This window comes from Siniperca chuatsi, linkage group LG10, assembly GCF_020085105.1.
Source record: "Siniperca chuatsi isolate FFG_IHB_CAS linkage group LG10, ASM2008510v1, whole genome shotgun sequence".
Lineage (NCBI taxonomy): Eukaryota > Metazoa > Chordata > Actinopteri > Centrarchiformes > Sinipercidae > Siniperca > Siniperca chuatsi.
The window spans coordinates 5,769,016-5,787,939 of record NC_058051.1 but is presented as its reverse complement, the minus strand read 5'-3'; the positions used below and the strand labels follow the sequence as shown (position 1 = coordinate 5,787,939).

Below are 18,924 nucleotides of genomic sequence, written 5' to 3'. Positions count from 1 at the left end.
CCAAACATCAATGGCCTTGACTGACTGCAAGTAATCCACCAACTGTAAACCTTGAAGCAGAATGTCTCTTGGCCCACAGATGGGGCCCCTGTGACTTGTTGGCCACCGTTCTTATTTGTTATGATTTTCAATTGAGGGATAACGTTAGTTACGCATCAGGCGTCAAGTGTCATAGTGACTAAAGCCTCGGAGGATGGGATGAGGGCATTGGAAACTCCACTTGTTTCCAATGCAATTCCACTGTGTTCATTTTTGATAAAATACCGTGGATTTATTTCGTTTCACTATATACCTTATGTTCCACAGGCCTTCCTCAAAACAGCTACAACTGCTCTGAATCAAGTGGAATGATCTAACTTTTTTGGCATTTCTTAATTTCTTTATTTAGGTGCAATCAGCAAGATCCTCACTTTCCCAAAGCAAAACCAGACCATAGTATGTGCAAGTTGTTTTTGATGAATAAGACTGACTAAACAATTTCTTGAGCAGCTGCTGATATTTATTCTGAAATTGAATAACACACTCTACAGCCTGCAGACACAACATTTCAAACTTAATGGCTAAAAAGTCTCATTCTCAATCCAAATAAAGCAAATAACAAACCAAATCTGTTATTCTGTGGTTTGCATGTACTGGTCTGTCCTTCCTTTGTTTGTTTTGAAACTTAGCTCTAGTCAGCTTAATTACTCTTGAGCATAGTATCAGTTACAACAGGCCACCATAAGCTGTGCTACAGACCTATAGATATCCATAGCGTTCGGCATGTTACTTGAAAAAAGTAATCAATCACTCATTGCTTATTACTCAGTGACATTGCTTTCCTGATTACTCAACAGCAAAAGTCTTTCGTTACTGGACTACCCAGTCCAGTAACATGGCATTGTGGTTTAACAAGCAGTCAGCCAGTGGTTTGGAGGTATTTACTGACCATCAGCATCTACCGTAGCCCTGTAGAATGCACGAAACATTTCAGCAGAAGCTTATATGTAAATAAGACAACTTTGAACTTAGCATTCTCACCTCTAGTTCAACCCCTGGTAAGACAGCAAACCTTTTTAATAAAACCATATTTTATGACTTAAACTAAACTGACTTGGAATACAGATTTTTTACAGTGTATATGCACCCTGACAGGTCTCTCCACCTCGCTGTCTTCTTACATACAATTAGTATAAACAGCAATTATTATGCCGAGTCAGTTTTAGTCTGTAGCACTTAGTCAAATCTGAGATGCTTTATGCTTGTGCACAGAGCATATAGAGATATTCGTGAGGGTGCATTCTGTCAAAGCAGATCAGTATTTGAATTGCGATGTCTGAATATGACACCAGAAATGATGCCAAATTAAGCTTGTGTTAATTGACGGTACTGTGCGGTGTCGTGTCATATATGCACAATGCAGAAGGCTGGCTGTGCCATCAAAAGTTTGTTTAAGGCTTTAATGTTAGAGTGTGTGTGTATGCATTGACAAGTGTGTGGAGTTCATTATCAGGAGGGCTGTGTACTCAGGAGCACAGATGAAGTCCAGAAACATCCAGTTTAGTCAAGAAGGCTCCCACTTCATCCTTTATTTCCTGTCTCTCAAGACACCCATCTTCCAAAAAACACAATAAAGGAGGAAGGGTGGGGGGTGTTGGCAAAGATACAGAAGCAGAAGGGAGGACAAGAAAGAGGAATAGAGGGTTCAAGGAGGGGAAATGAGAGGAAAAAGAGGAGAAAAGTCGCCTCTCAACTCCTATTGTCTAGATGTAAATTGGAGCTTATCAAGATTCCGCTAGCATCGTAACCACCAAGTTCAATCTGCAAGACTGAACAGAGAAAGAGAGAGACATACTGAGAGACAGAGAGAAAGACAGATGGAAAAGATCAGTGTGTTTAAGACTGACTGACATACAGACAGACATGCAGAAACATACACAGGGACAAAGGAAGAGTTTTTGCTTGAGTGGGAGCAACAAATGCACCAATTTAGAACCAATAAAGCAATGAAAAGAGGAAGAAGGTATTAGGTAAGGTAAGATGTACTTAAGGGTACACACACATATACACACACATTCTGTATATAATGTCCATAGTACCACTATATATCCACACGTATTTTCATAATATTGCTCTATCCTGCATTTATGCACATATGCTTATTGCACTTCTGGTTAGACCTAAACTGTATTTTGTTGCCTTGTACTTGTACATGTGTAATGACAATAAAGTTGAATCTAATCTAATCTAATCTAATTTCAATACAGCAAACTTGTTAAACTAAGTCAGTCATGGGCAAGTCAAGTGATCAGCTTACATTTCAATTTGGGAGACTTTAAAATGCAAACAAAGATAAAAGTCAACAAAAATTATGAAAATATGTTTGTCTGATGCATAACACTGCAACTTTGTGCTTAATAAATTATAGGGAGAAATACGTCTGACCCCGATTTCACCCCTCAGCCCCTAACCCATTCACTCTTCCTTTAGCCTCAGGTAAATACTAACTGGAGGCTGACCTGTTTCCTTTCACTCTTCCTTTGTTTAACTGGAATGGGATGTCTGGGGACTGGATAGTCCTGCACCAGCCTGCACCCTGCCAGAGCCAGAATGAGGCCCTGAGGCCCAGGGGAATTTCAGTGGGAATTTTGTATCCAAGGCCTGATCAAGATCAACTTTGTGTGGTGAGGGAAAATAATATCTGTGTTGGCAGAGTTCCATAAATCTGCACATTTCTCAAAGATATAAAACAATTGCTCACAGTCATACTCAGACAAAAAAAAATTTAATTAAATCTGGAGGACTTTACTGTACCTCCAGAAAAACTCAATACAAAGACTCCAGAAATACCAGAAATACATCAAATCCATAATCAATACAAGTTCAAACCCACCCCAAAGATGAGTTTGCTCAACCTTTGGAGCACCTTTAGATGTTCACTCATTCATCTAAGAAAAAGCAAATATTTGCAGGGAGCCAACACACCTGACATGTCACATTTTCTCATTTACTGAATACATTGAAGTTTGCATGCTGGAACTTGTCCTGTGCTTGATGAGTAACGCTGCACTGATGACCTCAAGGTAGTCAACTGCAGGGAGTCAAAAAATTGTGGAATCATAAATACTTACGACAAATCCACACCATTAATGGATCCAGTCGGCTTTCTGGAGCTACTCAGAAAGTTGGTTTGCGAAAATTCTCAACCAAGACATCCTTAACACCAAACAGCGGGTACACTTGCCTTTGACTTACTCCCTCTCAGTTACTCAGTTATGTTCTAAACCAGTAAAATACTAAACCAACAGATAACTGCTAGTCATCAAATAAAGTGTAATAAGAAGACCTTTGGAATCCTCAGGTACGCCCTGTGACCCAAACATTTACTGTCAAAATAGTCCATTTATGTTGACTACTTGCACTACCAGTTGTTGTCTATCAGCTGTAGCATGCTAGTCAGCTTAGCCTGGTTAGACAAGCTCATGTAGTGTTGCTGCCACTGAATGGCAAACACAAATAAGAGACCAAGAACTGAAGTCAGGTATGTCTGTTGATACACTTCAAACATGTAATTTACGACGGCATCACCCAAATGTGTCGATTAGCGGAACAAGGCAAAAACAGACTGGAAGGCAAGTCAGACCATGCCAAAGCAATAACTAATTCTATAGGAGTATTTATCGCTGCAGATATGTAACCATACTCAGTCGTAGAGAATACAGAATTTAAACATATCATCAAAGTGCTTGAACCCCGCCACAATGAGCCTTCATGTGGGTATTTTAGTCAATCCATTGTGCCTGCCCTGTATAAACAAGCTCAAGCTGCAGTTGTTGACTTATCAACAGGCCAGAGTCTTACAATGGAGCATTACTGACATTTGTATTATTTATTTTCATATCGTAGAAAAGGTTTCAGTCGTAGTCATCTGGACACTGTTTTCAGAATCAAGACGTTTCGGTTCCCATCCGGATGATTCTGAAAACAGTGTCCAGATGACTACGACTGAAACCTTTTCTACGATAGAACACTCCTGGACGAATGAGGGACTACACCGTTTTATTATTTATTTTCGTAATTTATTTTTTCTTATTGACAATATGCCAGTATTTGAGTGCCTTAACTGTTACAGTAAGAATTATGGCCAATGAGCCCCTATTGAATGTTAAATGACAAAATAAATGACAAAAATACTAATTTTTGTTTTCCCTGCTGTACCGAAAACATACCGAACCACGAATTTTGTGTACCGTTACACCCTAACATTTTATTGTTATATTTAGACAAATAAAATCACTTGGTTAATGTTAGGTAAAGATTGTGGTCTTGAAAATGATTTGAAACAGGAGATGGGACACATTGACTATTTCAGTATTTAATTAAAAGAAACACTATCTTTCCCTAGCCTCAACCAAGTTTTTGAGTAGGCTAAACCTAACAACACATGAACCCTGGTCTCCAGTGTCAAAGTCTTGCGCTTTATACACCCAACCATCTACCTTGACCTCCTCCCAAGTAATTCTTTGAGATGATGTCAAATTATTGATTTGTACAAAACATTGTACAGTATATGAACATAATCCAGGCAATTGCATTCCCTTCAAAACATATTTGGCAAAGCAAATTGGTGGCATATTAACTTATTTTGTAGGAGACAGGGTTGCACTGTCTCCATCTCTTTCTAACTAGCTTTTGTGCCTGACTTTCAGCACAACTCGACGTGACTAATAACTGGCTATGAAAGATTGATGTTGTTTTGTCATTTACAAAAAAACACTGCAGTGCACTTGCAAACAGTCAGAAGTTTGTCCTGTTGAGCATGGCCTAAAAAGGAAGGCCTGATTCATCTATGATACAATTTTTCTGACAACCTGTACAAGCAGGCCACATAGCCTGTTGAAAAACAGTGCAAACCCAAACCTTCCACATTCAACGCCTCCATCCATCTGAAAGCTCATATTTTTCTTTAAGAGCTCTCTCAAACATGTCTGCTTCAAGTGCTCATCCAGGGCATGCCTCTACCCACTCAGCGCAGGGGGGGAAATCATCTCTCTGAAAGGTGGATGTAGAAACTTTTTTGTAGTTGTTGCTTTTGCTCCCATGGTCACAAGATGATTGAGGGCATTTCAAAATGGCTGACAGTGCTGTATGGTATTAAGACTGCAGTGTGTAAGTAATATAGTACAAGGGGCTTCAGAGTGACAATAAGGAGGAATTTGAAGAGGCTGATCTGGGTATACCTCTGGCAACAGCTCGCAGTCTGTGATAGAACTTGTTCCCTCAGGCCAAGCCTCTCTGAGGCGCCGTGCTTCTGCTGGAAAATGCCAAAAGCTGCCTCATGGCACTCACTATAAGCTTCCCTTTTTTGTGTGGGGGTTCCAGCACAGTGCAAGAGGGAAAGAGACGATACCAATAAGCTAGGCGTTTTTAATTATTCTGTGATGGTCCAGGCTTCATGTAGCTGCTAGTGTGATAAAAAAGAGAGCCATTTAAAGGGACAGTCCCTCCAAATTACAGAAAAACAGTTTTTTTCTCACTAATAGTGTCTGGCCAATAGTTTCAGTTTTATGTGCTGAGATTTTGAGATACCTCTGAAATGTCTGTCGCAACCTCATAACAATGGAGGTATATCCCATCACCTCATTCCTACATTCTTGTCTTTCTGTATCCTTTCTATCTCATTTCACTAGCTCTAACTTTTAGCCAACCTTGTCTTTTTTCTTTCCTCTTACTCTATTTACTCTTTTTATCCTTTTCCTTCTTTCCCTTCCTTCCTCCCCTCTTCTCCCGTCTGCCCTTCTCCGGTTGTTTTCGACTCTCCATCACTCATGCTCTTTAATCTTGGACTTCGCCTCTTTCTTTCCTTGCTCCCTGCTATATTAACCGTTCACACTTTCTCTGTTGCAGAGCTATTTTCCCTTGTAGAAGTTGCACTCCATCCCTTAAACAGTATACAAAATGGATTGTGCAGGATATATAGTACCAAAAAACAAACCCACAGATGACCATTATGATGCTAAAATACATTCAATGTTCCAATTTTTTTGCTATGGCAATGGCTGCACATGTAGATGCAGCAGTGGGTAGCTCCTTCAAACTTTGCTACATTTTTGTTTTAATCTCTTTTTTTTGTTTTAATGCTGAAACATCACTGAATGATGTCTGATTGGATTTGTTTTAAAGAGCTAAGTCAAAATTGTTCAAATTGACTGGAACAGGAGATTTTGAATATGCGACAGCTGCACATGGCAGATGCTGCGGCCTGTAGCTCCTTCAAACTCCGCTAGCTACATTCTTGTTTTTGTCATCTGTTTTTTTCTCTGCTTTATTGTTGAAGCACGTATTACCTATGACAGAAATACATCATCATCGTCACTGGAAAAGGAAGCCGGGGTTTCAGAATAAAGAGCAGTGGACCTTGAGACGATCCACCAAGGCAGATCAACCGGACCAGGCACGGCAGCGGGTGCTCTGATGCCCCCAGTAGGAGAGGAAAGAGACCCAAGATAGGAGCGATGCTTGCCCAGCTTAGACTTAAGGCTACTCCTGGCCAAATGGTACTCACTCTGGCCAAGCAACAGGAAATCAGATACTGTTGTGCCCACATCTTTACAGAGACCTGCTCCATCAACATCCCAGACCAAGCACTAGATGGGCGGACCGTGTTCTGAGCTGACAGAGCGCAAGACTCCAGCAAGATGAAAGGAGGAGGACTCTGTGTTTACATCAATGATGCTTGGTGCTCAAACGCAGGTAAAGTAGACGCACTGTTTCCCAAATGTCATGCTTTTTATGTGAAGATGATATTTTATGATATAACCATATTATCATCACTATCTCTATCTGCTTTTTACATTCCATCAGATGCAAATTCAATAAATGCACTGCAGAATTATTTCCTGGGTGTAATACATGTATGTATATATGTATAATAACTGCATATATTGTTTCATTTTGTTTTATATGTTATAGGTTAAAATAAGTATGTTACGTTATGTAGGTTTCCTGGGTGAAAGTCCTGTGTTTGTTTCACCCATCCATCCACCCCAGCCGCCTCCATACGCGGACTGCTATTGTCAGAATTACTATGGCCACTAGAGGACGCCACCTAACAATAACCGTAAACATGGGTCGTAATAAGTTGCTTGCACAGACGACCAGGTCGATTTTCTGGTGAGGACAGGCTGCTCTTTGTGCTCCACGTGTCTCAGAGCCTATAGTATTTCCATTATATGTAGGTCCTTGAATTATCCATATATGCTGATTCTATTTGCCAGTGCAAGTATGTTTCACATTACACATTTGCTTCTGAGCGTTTGACTGACTAGTAGAAGATTCATCTTAAGTGTCTTGGGTTTCTGATAAGGTTTGTCATATTTTTTTTTATTAGACTCATAGATTCTGGCCAAGGATTGCAATGAGCTTATACTGTATTCACATCATATCATATCAGTTTTACAATGAGCTGTTGACTGGGAAAAAATATCATCAGTGTCCTATCCCTGGTGTCCAAAAAAACATTCTATAAGTCTATTAAGAGATTAGAATATGGAGCTTTGTTATTGTCACTAGTTGCCCCAATAACTTTCTTAGTTTTCGTAACGTTTTTGCTACACATAATGCAGCTGCCATTTGTTAATTTTAACGAGACAAATGGTTAATGTGGTAATGTAGAACTACTACCCCAACCCCAAAACTCCTTGTGGAACCATCTCTTTTCTATGTAGTATGTACTGATTATTACAACCCTGTGAAGAAGGGATTTCAGTCACACATTACTTTGGAGACTGTTCATTATTGAAAGTAATCACAATGCAATGGCTAGGCTAGGTCAGATACAGCCACACATACTGTATTTTGTTTATGTCTCATTCTGAAGGGGAGAGAGTAAAGTCTGTGTGTCTGTGTCTGTGTCTATGTCTGCGTGTGTGTGTGTGTGTGTGTGTGTGTGTGTGTGTGTGTGTGTGTGTGTGTGTGTGTATGCAGATACATGCTCAAGTTAGTGAGACATCCTCTGCCAGATATCTCTGTTTGTCTCTGAAAGCCATCACGTCCTTGCCATTGTTGGCTAAAACAACAGGGCTAGGCTGAGTGCCTCCCTCCAGCCAGACAAATCTGTCAGCCTGGAGGGCAAAAGGGGGAATTCCTAAGAGGTTACATCTCACAGGAGAGTTGTCATCTTCAGGGTTTGTCAGAAGACACACATTTCACGAATTCTATAACTCAAGAAAACAAAGGAAACTCTAACATCTTACATTTCCAAAGTACTAATCTCTCTTCTTGGTTTGATCCCCATAGCAGCTCATGAATGTTTGTATCAACAACCAAGTGTCCTGTCAAAACGTCCCTGATTAATACAGGCAACACCTATCTGCTCATTCATTTTTAGTCAGCTTAGATAAGTGCATAATTGCAGTTTACTACAAGTTTGATCAATCGACTGATTTAGCATTTCACTCCGATAACATTGTCAGACTCATGATCAAAATCGATGTGGCAGAACCAGATATATTGTCGTTATTCCTGTTATTCGTCTGCACAAAATTGCACCCGATTGTTAGGACTATGACAGCTTTACAGGGCATGGGATTCCAATCTAGTTACAGGTAGAACCACTGTGAGATGGGAACATTGGGAGGAGGAAGATGTCGACAACAAAGGACTCGTGAAGAATTTAACGTGTGTTAAAGGTAAGAATGGAGACATAAAATCCAAAATGTGATGGGTCAGCAAACTGTCATATATCAGCCCTGCCTGCCACAAAAGTCCTTCAAAGCGAACAAAAACATGTTGTAGGCACGGTACACGTCCACACACACACACACACACACACACAACAACAACAGACGAACACATGTGCAGGTCATCATCAGAATGTGAGAACGTGATTGAGGATGACACCTGAAAGTAGGAAGAAAGAGAAGCAGATAATGGCAAACACAGAAGGAAATGTGGAGGACAAGTCACAAGGGAGAGAGGGGTGTTCATCCTGGGTTCACCATGACAACCCCTCGACAGAGAGACGGATGAGGGGGAGGAAGGGAAGTAAAGGAGACTGGGCTGTTGTCCGAGAGGCAAAATAGTATAAGAAAAGCCTGTAGATCCCATGATTTGTTTGTGAACATGGGACCAACAGGTGTCAAGTCTGCCCTACTTCCTGTATGTGCAGCACTGTAATGAAGATACTGTTAAATCAGACAATGCATGGGATTAGACTCAAATTAGGGTTCAGCAACAGCAACATTTATGTACGTGATTTGGTACAGCTAAAACTTCCACTATTGGGGAAGACAACAGTTAGATACCATCAACCCTAACCCTAAAAATGAGGCATCTCCAGCCCACATCCAGAAGGTGACAGAATGTTATTAACCTCTGAACCAAATTCTATGCGGCAATTTCCATAAAACATCTTCCAATTTTTACCTTTTTACTCTGTCTGCCTTAAGTTTCTTTGTCTCATCTCTCAACTCAAACATTGATAAAATTGAAAGACATTAATTCTGAGGAGAAAACCACAGTATCTTAAATACTGCTGGCAAATGCTGACATACTGCTGGAGGTTAACACACCCATCTAGAGACAGCTGATTGAAGGCAGTTTAGCATGTGTTGGATATGTTAAATTATCTGCTTGCTATTAAAAGCAGAATGTTTAAATAGTGTCCACCAAGCACACTATATGAAAGTTATAGTTTGTCAAATTATTTCCAGAGGAAATTTTTATCAAAGGAGTCCATTATGTACCCTACAACAAAAAGAATTTACAGGGCAAAAAAAAAAATCTTTTTCATTTTCTTCCCTTGTTTTCTCTTTCTCTGGAGTGACAGCTGAGTTGACCTAAATACAAATCACATTAGGGCTTCTGCTATCCCCCTAGTGTCCCACCAAAACCCTTTTCTCTAAACCTGATGTTTTTGGCCTGTTGACAGTAAGTAGCCACACTTGCCACAGCAGCTGCCCTGCTTCAGAAATGTGGTCTTGGAGCAAGAATTTTGTCACATATCCAGTTCCCCAGAGGGAGCCCAGATCTCATGCAGACTGCGGCTCTGAGCTCTTTATGTCTAGGATAGAAGAGGGAGGTTTCCGGGTCACTGTACATCCAAGTCCCTGCCCAGAGCCTCCTGGGTCAGTTCACTTTCCTGTTCCTAAACTAAAGAAGAGCTTAACTGGGACAACCCTGTTTGTCAAAGACTGTCATGTTAACTATCAAATTACTTACTAAATTACTTGATCATGATGCATTTTAGTATGAATTTTGATTGCAAGACCTTCTTCATGTGCAAGTCAGTTTGAGAAATACTTCTGCATAGCCAAGTTCTTTTGTGAACTTTCACAAGCATGGAGATCGTTCATGGAGATCTTTTTGCCCTTGCGGTAGTACGCTAAGGAGAACAGCAGGGTTCAGTGCTATACGAGAGACATTATACAGTTATTTTACAAATCAAGGGAATAATGAAATCATCTCTTATTTGATTGAGCAAGTAAAAACTGATAAATGACAACAATAAATTCTGAATCTTTTTTTCAAAATATACAGTACATTTGGACAGGCTTGATGTTACACAGTATGTCTGTGCATACACTGTGGGCATGTTAACATCTCACTGAAGTGACAGGCATGTCACTACATGTAGATGTCTTTGCAAACTATCAATACCATCTATGATTCTTATCAGCATGAGAGTGATACACTCATGGTGCGGACTGGGATACAAGCCAAGGAGAACAGACTGCGGTTAAGTGGTCCGTTCCTCCATTGCTCTCTTCCATCTTTCATGGCTTTTTCATTTCGGAGTCCTTTATCGCTATGCCAAGCAGGCTCTTTGCTCCTGCGTTTTTAATTAAAATCTAAAATGTGCAATAACTCTGAAGACTCTGGGCTAGCTGGCAAACAGGTCCATTGGTCTTGTTTCTCCCTTTAAGCCTTTGTTGTTTATTTCATCAAAGCCTTCCATCAAGCCTTTCTATTTGTCCAATTCTGTTCACTTCACTGCATGAATACTTTGATATAAACCACATGGGGTACACAGATTTACCAAAGGTACACCTATGTAGAAAAGGTCTACAGCAAGCAAATGAACTCTCACTCATAGACTATAGCCTAATCCATTCAAGGACCCTGAGAAAAATCCAATCCTTAAAGACAGTCTTCTTGACTTCCCATGACTCCCTGAAGACAAAAGGCTGCTTGTGTAGACATGGACTGGATAAAGACCCCAGTGCTTTAGTTCAGTCACCTGAGTGCAGCTGCGTAGTGTTCTCACACACTTTCCAGAGCCACAATAAAATAAACTCCATCTGCCCTTTGGAATTACCCACAAACCATATGTTTTCATACCTGGGAAAGTCAAATATAGAGTAGGTTGTCATGTTTCACTGTGCAGTAGTGATGTTCTAATCTGTCTCTAGAATTTATTGGTAAGATTAAAACATGAGCAGGTAGTAGTGGAGCCTGATATTTAAATTAAAGGGCAGAAAACTTGCTGCAAGACTTCCCAGAGTGTTTTATAGCAAAGGCGGACCACCTCGCCTGGAATAAAGACTGCCTCCGCTAAACTCAGAGGAAATTATTACACTTGTATGAAATAAAATTAACCTTCAGGGAAAACAAGCAGAGGCACTACATCAGGTGGAAGAAGTCATATATAGCCATATATTAAATGCGAGCTACTGTTTAGAACATCATATAGTAGCATGAGACAGTATGCTAGTCGGGCAAGATGAAAGGAGGAGGACTCTGTGTTTACATCGATGATGCTTGGTGCTCAAACGCAGGCAAAGTAGACGCACTGTTTCCCAAATGTTGTGCTTTTTATGTGAAGACGATATTTTATGATATAACCATATTATCATCACTATCTCTATCTGCTGTTTACATTCCATCAGACGCAAATTCAATAAATGCACTGCAGAATTATTTCCTGGGTGTAATACGTGTATGTATATATGTATAAATAACTGCATATATTGTTTCATTTTATTTTATATGTTATAGGTTAAAATAAGTACGCTAGGAGTAAACCTGGGCTGATGTATCAACATACGTTCAACACTGCATGAGTATCTTGAGTCACTGATTAACTGTAGTTGTGAAATGACCCCTGCATTTTGCAGTACGCCTTTAATTGTTCTTGAAACAAGGTTGTCAAATGCCCTGTGGATCATCAAGAAGGTGAGGAGGGAGGAGGCCGCCAGGTAGGAGCTCGTGCAGGTTAGAAATTCCAGCACATTCCGAGCCTCCTCCTTGCACAAACAGTGGGAAAAAATCTCAGAGTTTTCCGTGACGCCTAGGCTCATTCACTGAAGGAGCACTGGAGTGGGGGGGGGGCTCAAACACTCATCCCACATCCCACCCACCCCGAGGAGCATTCCACAAGACTGTCTGCTTGCCCATCATTAAGCAAGACCACCTGCTGGCAAATCAGGACCCCCATCATGTTCTCAGCAAGCCTGGCTAACCCCATTACCAGTGAGCCTCTGGACTGCTGTACACACATATCATAAAGAGCCAGTGGTATGTTGAGCAGTAAAATACTGCTCATTAACATCCCACAAGGACTTTTGATTGTCCAACCAGTGAAACACACTAGCTCCACTCAGTATTACGTATTTAAATAGATGCAGCACAAAGGGACAAAGAAAGGATCTTTGATGCAGCTGTTGCATGACTACGCAATGACTTCTTAATGGCTCATCTCTCCTCTTCTAAAAAGAGACTGATAAAAAAGGGAAGGAGAGGAAGAGATCAAGACAGAAGGAAGAAACAGCCCTTTGTTGCTGTTCTTTGTCATGGCCTTGAGGGAAGGACTCTGGCATCAAGTCATCAAGAGCTGAAACAAACGCAGCTGATAAACAGAGCAAGACAGATAAGATCTCCCTGTACGCTCAGCACTTCTCCATCAAGAGGGTTTCCTCTCTTCCAAACCCCCAACACCTCCGCCTTCCCTCTTTGTTCTCAATAACACAGCACTGGAAAAAACTAATTGGAAATGATAATAAACACAGCAAATACGTTTTAGCTTCTTAACTCTTTAGAAAATCTGGAGGACAAGGCATTATGTTGAGCATTGAATTGCCCCCTTCATCCACTTTTACAAAATCAGGACTTCGGCAAATGTCTCTGTTTGATTCTGACACATTATCTGTCAACTTTCTACACAGCACAATTGACTATGGTAATATTTCACTGAATGGTAGCTGGAGGCCCAAACAAAGGAAGAGATTCTGTGCCAAAGGCCCTCTGCTTATCGGTCCCGACAAGGTGTAAATTCAACAGTGCAGATGTGGTACATTCTGAGTTGAAGAGTTACACTTTTTTGCGATTTCAATTTCTTATTTCAACCACAGAAAATGCTGGCAAGGGCGTTAGTAAGTAAACATAAGACATCAGGAAACAAAACAGGGGGCATTCTGTTGCACAGTAAATGTGGTGTACAGCATTTTAAGAGCTGGTCGGCATTGCAAGTGTTTACTGAGATCTTGTAAACACTCCTCTGGGGAGGGCCGCTCTCTAGCAGATGAAAGCCTGTAGCCAAGTGATCACACACGGACTGAGTGGCCCTGAAGTGCCACAGCCCAGTGCGAAGAGCACAGGAGTAGAAAGAGTGTGAAACATAATGCCTGAAGGCATCTATCGTCACGCAGCACTGATCCAAACTCTAACAAATATGCCATAGCAAAGCAAACACAACATCCCTCACGATCCACGTCCTCACATGTACAAAAAATTCCTCTGTTTTTCCTTCGTGTCTGTGTCCTTCTCAAAACTCTTGGTGGTAAAGAGCTCACACAAAGCCTTTTTTCTTCCACCTCAGACAATGCGCCTCCCCACCCAGCTCTCTGCCAGGCATTCCTGAGTCTATCCTAGCTATCGAAAATGTCAAGAATGAGAAGAAGGCAGAGGAGGGTACAATGAGTACTACGGCAGGTAGAGTCTTGTCTTGCTGCACTAACATCCCACAGTCTCCGGGGGTAGTGGTTGAACAGAACGGATGAGATCTGACTTGACTCTCCTAATTAAAACTCTGCACTGGAACAAGCCTCAAAGCTCATTCTCTACCGGACAGAGGCATGCCAGTTAATTATTAGGGCCAATTTCACTGTCCAGAAAACAACAGATTTCATTGTGGGGCTGAACCTGACACTTATCCCAGAATATTACTTATTGGACAGTCAGTGCAAAAGAAGCTCAAGAGCCTTCCTAGGAAAATGTTCTTTCAGATGTCTTAAAGCACAATTTCTGTCTAAAGTTTTCCTGATGACTTCTTGATGTATTTCCTTACCGCTATTCCTTTGACTGTAAGGTGATATGAGAAAATCAGGTTTTGTGAAGTAAAACCCATTCAAATATAAAGACCCAAAACAAAAAGGACACGTTCTAGACAGATTGTCAGAGCCAAGAAACTCCCCTCTCCACAACAGGAGTCCAAAAAGAAGAAAAGGTGGCTGAATAAAAAGGTTAGCAGTGCAGTATTTCGTGCCTGGACAGACAAACAGAGGAAGTTTTATGTGTGTGCCAAATGCAACTTAACACTGCAAACAAGCTCCATCCATTGGAACATCCTGCCACCCAGAACTGTTCAGAGGAAAGTAACCAGAATATAGACCCTACAACTCTGAAACAGTGATTGCACCAGAAAGCCTTCAGGTGATTCGTGCTCTGATTCATTTCCCCTGGTGCTCCCAGCTGGTCTAAGTGTTAGATTCAAACTTTGAACAGCTGCCAACATTGTCAAGCACCAGTAAAAGTTATACAGAAGCAAGCTCACTGCTCACTGGCATGGGGGCACAGGCTGCTACAGTCTCACAGTCACGGTAGATGCTGAGATTTATTAGTCATGGCTGTATGGTTCATCTCAGAAGAGCCTGACAAATTACTTCTCAACCAAAAAAGGACTCGGAGGAATAAAAAATATTTAATTGACAATTTTCATGCTGAAGTTCTGGTTCACAAATCAATCAAATAAAAAACAACAATATTTAAAACACATCACTCATTTCTACTTTTTCTCTCCCAAATTCAAAAGCTCCTTGAAAACTATTTTTAAAGCATTTTCGTGTGTGGGCAAGTTTGATCTGTAATTGCCTGCTTCTGCTGTTGCAGTCGTTGTCTCTGTATAGTTAAAGAGTAATTTGGTGGGGGGTTTTAAGGAACCTGTGTTGCCCTTTAAAGCTTCCACATCATGTGTTATGTGTATGAAAGTGTTAAGCAGTTTCACCTCCGACTTAATAAAATGGCCCAGCTATGAGGTGCAAAGGTCGGGACCAACCACTCAACCGATGTCCTTAAGGTGTTAATCAGACACGCCCACCTTTGGAAAGGCTGCAGCTTCACCGTGGCAACAAAGCTTCTAAAATGACTCAGGTGTCCTTGTTTCATGGAGTTCTGGGAAACTTTGACGCTGGGAGCCTGAGGCTATGTAATTTCAGCAGCCATCGGTGTATGAAATCCTTGCTGCTTTAAGTGATTTACAATTACTGTGAGTCTTCAAACCACAGCATGGATCCTACACTGAATTTCTCACAGGTAACTGTGAGACAGCTAACACAATATCGAAATAAGTCACAGCAAAGTGACTTATTAAATAGCAATTATAATCCCTGATAAACATACAAATTAACTCCCATATATGATTATCAATCTTAGATTTTTTTAGACAAAAACATGTGCTGTATATTCAATCCCACAAAGGACATAGGTCTCATTCCATTCACAACAAACTAGCTGCTTACCTTCCACGCAGTGCTCTACATCCTCCAGGTTGCGCAGGGTAATCCTCATCAGACTTGAGTTGAGCATAAGTTCGTTCTTGTGTTCTGGCCCCATGGACTCCGAGGCAGGGTTAAGAAAGAATATGCGAGTGTCACCTGTGGCTACCTGGTTGTCGCAGATCCCAGGGTTGCCAAAGCCGCCGATCATCAACTTGTTGCCGCCATCCAGGAGAATTTCGTGGTTGACATTGGACTTCCCTTTCAAGTAGCGCCACACCCTGACCTTTAGCCGAAAGACAACAGAAAGACATCACTCGATTTACATCATGTTTAATATATAAGTATGCACAGGGGTGCTGTTAGAGATTTGGGGCCCCTGCCCCCCCCTCTCCGCCCGGGGTATGCATGTTTTTGTGATGACAGGCTGGTGTCTCTCTGACTTAATGTTCAAATCTTTACCTGTGCTACCAAAACATCCACTGACATTGCATGTAATAACAGTAATTCTTAACTGATTATTTCTAAAAGATCCAGACACAGCGTTTGTCCAGCCACTTGAAAACGGATGTAAAACACTGCATGCACCCATGCATAGTGCATCACAAGTGCAGCAAAGACTGCTTTATAACCAGTCATGGGAAAGCTCGCCCCTTCCGCTACATGTTAGCTGTCTTGTCGCATTTCAGCACAAGGTGGTGGTTTCCAGAAGGAGAGCCGTGTGCCTCTAATCTACTCCACTCATTCACCGGGAGATGGGAAGCAAGTGGGCACTGAGGAAAAGAGCAGCGAGAGAGCTGACCAAACACAACTTGTTTATTGTGACAGATTATAGAGTGGTCTATCACTAGTCCAGGATGGTGCAAAAGTTTCACAATGAAAGGCCATGGAATGAGGAGGGAGGAAGGCTGCTTCCTGACTGAAAATTAACTTATTTGTGGAACCTTTTTTTGTGTGTTTCTTTCATCATGTGCTATTATGTGGTCTATTAGTCAGAGACATAATGTTACTGTGACATTAAGAAAATTGAAAATGCACAGTTTCAGGTCTATCACAGGCCAGTGACTAATAACAATGTTAGGCATAACTAGGCCTACACATCTTCATTGCTTTGAGCACACCTTGCAGCACTTGTCAGTACTCTACTGTTATTTTCTCTTACAATCTAATAACAGCAGCCTGAAAATCACTATATCATTTTGGGTGCTTTAAGTGCTTCTTATTGCATTTTATGTAGCCTACTTTTTTTTATCCCAAAGGACATCACTTTTATAGCCACAAGTGGTGGCATCTGTCAGAAATACCACAGAATAAATCATGATTCAGAATACCATCTTTGCAGTCACTGGCAAATGAAGTTGCATGTTTTCAACATTTATGACTAGAGCTGCAGAAAGAGGCCGGTGAGGGGCCAGACTCCCACTGCAGCATGTTTGGAATGATTACATGGTCGGTTAGGCCTCCTTTGTAGCTATGTAATTGGTAAGTGGAAATAAGAAACACCATCTATCTATTTCTGAAGGCAAAGTGGATTCACTCTCAGTGTCCATGTAACCGCTGACAAATGCCTCGGGATGAATGAGTTTGTAAAATGTTTTTCAGGAAAGCTGTTGATGCCTTTGAGAGAGTTGGAACACAAATTTGGAGGTAATGGCTTCCATCAGCTACACGAGGGTAAAGGTATAATAAGTGATAAGTGATAATGTGTCTTCTAAAAGTCCACATAAAACCTATTAGTAGCTTTCGTGCAAGAAGCAGGTGTCTTTTCCTTGAAGTAATGCACTCCTGCGGATACTTCACTTGATCGTTTCAGAAACCCCATTAGAACACTTACCTTGCAAGAATAGGTATTATGCACCGGGTCCATGTTAATTATTTCGTCCACGGTGCCGGTCAAAACTATGTTGGCCTCCTCTTCCCTGTCCTCCAAGTCTTTCTCCGGGCAACTTGCGGCGCATCGCTGCCACAGAGCCACGAGCAGCCCCGCCAGAAGCAGCGCTGTCCGGCTGGCCCGGAGTGTCCGCTGGGAACCCATGACCACCACACGGATGTAACCCAAACAGTAAACTTTCCTAAAATTTAATTTTACCGCCCGGAGAGTCCTAGAACAAACTCCAAACTCCTTCGAAGGCGTTTAAATTTTGCACAGAGCCTCCTTTCCACAACTTCCCTACGGACTACCAGTGTCTCTTTCACTCTGCAGCCCTGTTCCCCGCATCTGCAGCCCGAGTTGAAAATCCCTCTCTGCCGCCGCCGGCTGGGAGACCAGGAGGGAAGAGAGGAAGGAGGAGGAAGGGGCAGGGATCTCTCTCTTTCCAGGAATGCAACTGCACTTCTCTCTCCCCCTCTCTTTTCCTCTCTATCACACACACACCATTCACAGTGACGCTCCTGGATTTGCATGCCATCTAAATTGCTGATCCCACAAGTGAGGGTGGTAGTGGGGGCCAGGAGGGCTGGAGGGCTGCGCGATGGGATGCCTGTAGAAAGTGGCTGTCTAACGCCGCCCCCATTCGGACAGATAGTGTCTTTACCTCTGGTCCCCATCAGCAACCCCCAGACCTCGTACATGCACAAAGCAGGAGCAGGCAGAGATCCCACATAATACCCTACATGAAGATTCATAGCAGTAGCCTATGGACTGTAAATTTGACATCCATTAGATGGATATGTAGTCACATGCAGTGTCCTACCTCTAGCCTCCAAATGATCTTGTAGATTTCACAACAAAGCATAAAGCACTGTTAAAGATTTACTTGAAAGATATCACATCAACGAACACCAAGTGCCGCCTTTAAGCTTATAGTTGACTGACTGTGTTTAGTAGGCTAATTAATCACAGTCAACAAAAGGCTATAATGGTAATGATCACATATTGCTCCACTTCCCCCCATTTTCAAAGTTACAGTGATGTTAGATGATGAGTTTTGTGGTTTGATGCCACTGACTCAACCTCCTTGAAGACAGTCAAGTCCCTGTGTCTTTTAAGATTCACCACTTAAATATGCTTATCAATGAAATACAAGGCAGCAAGGAATAAGTGACGAGTACTACAATTTATTTTGGTCAGTGTAATCAGTTATTAGATGCTGCTTGCCAGACTGTCAGCCTTAAAATAGTATTGGACCTGAACACTCTCCTGATGTTTTTTCGCTAATCTAGACATGGCCTTCAGATATGATTTTAGATGTAGAATGGTCACATGAAAAAACCAAAAAAGGTATCATTCAACTTC

General features: G+C 41.6%; 1 protein-coding gene across 8 annotated transcripts in view; it reads right to left on the bottom strand.

Annotated features, from left to right (window-relative positions):
* agrn (agrin) overlaps positions 1-18,047 on the bottom strand; it is a 254,683-nt gene extending 236,636 nt beyond the window's left edge. For 4 of the 8 annotated variants that reach the window (XM_044209931.1, XM_044209933.1, XM_044209938.1 and 1 more), the window contains exons 1-2: positions 17,524-18,044; positions 15,714-15,975 (exon numbers count right to left, since the gene is read on the bottom strand). In XM_044209931.1, the coding sequence (XP_044065866.1) occupies positions 15,714-15,975; positions 17,524-17,724 (463 nt within the window). In that variant the 5' untranslated portion in view covers positions 17,725-18,044. Of the gene's footprint in view, positions 1-15,713; positions 15,976-17,523 lie in introns of all 8 variants that reach the window. The other 4 variants (XM_044209935.1, XM_044209936.1, XM_044209939.1 and 1 more) reach the window with 3 other exon arrangements.
* Between the last annotated feature and the right edge of the window lie 877 nt (positions 18,048-18,924).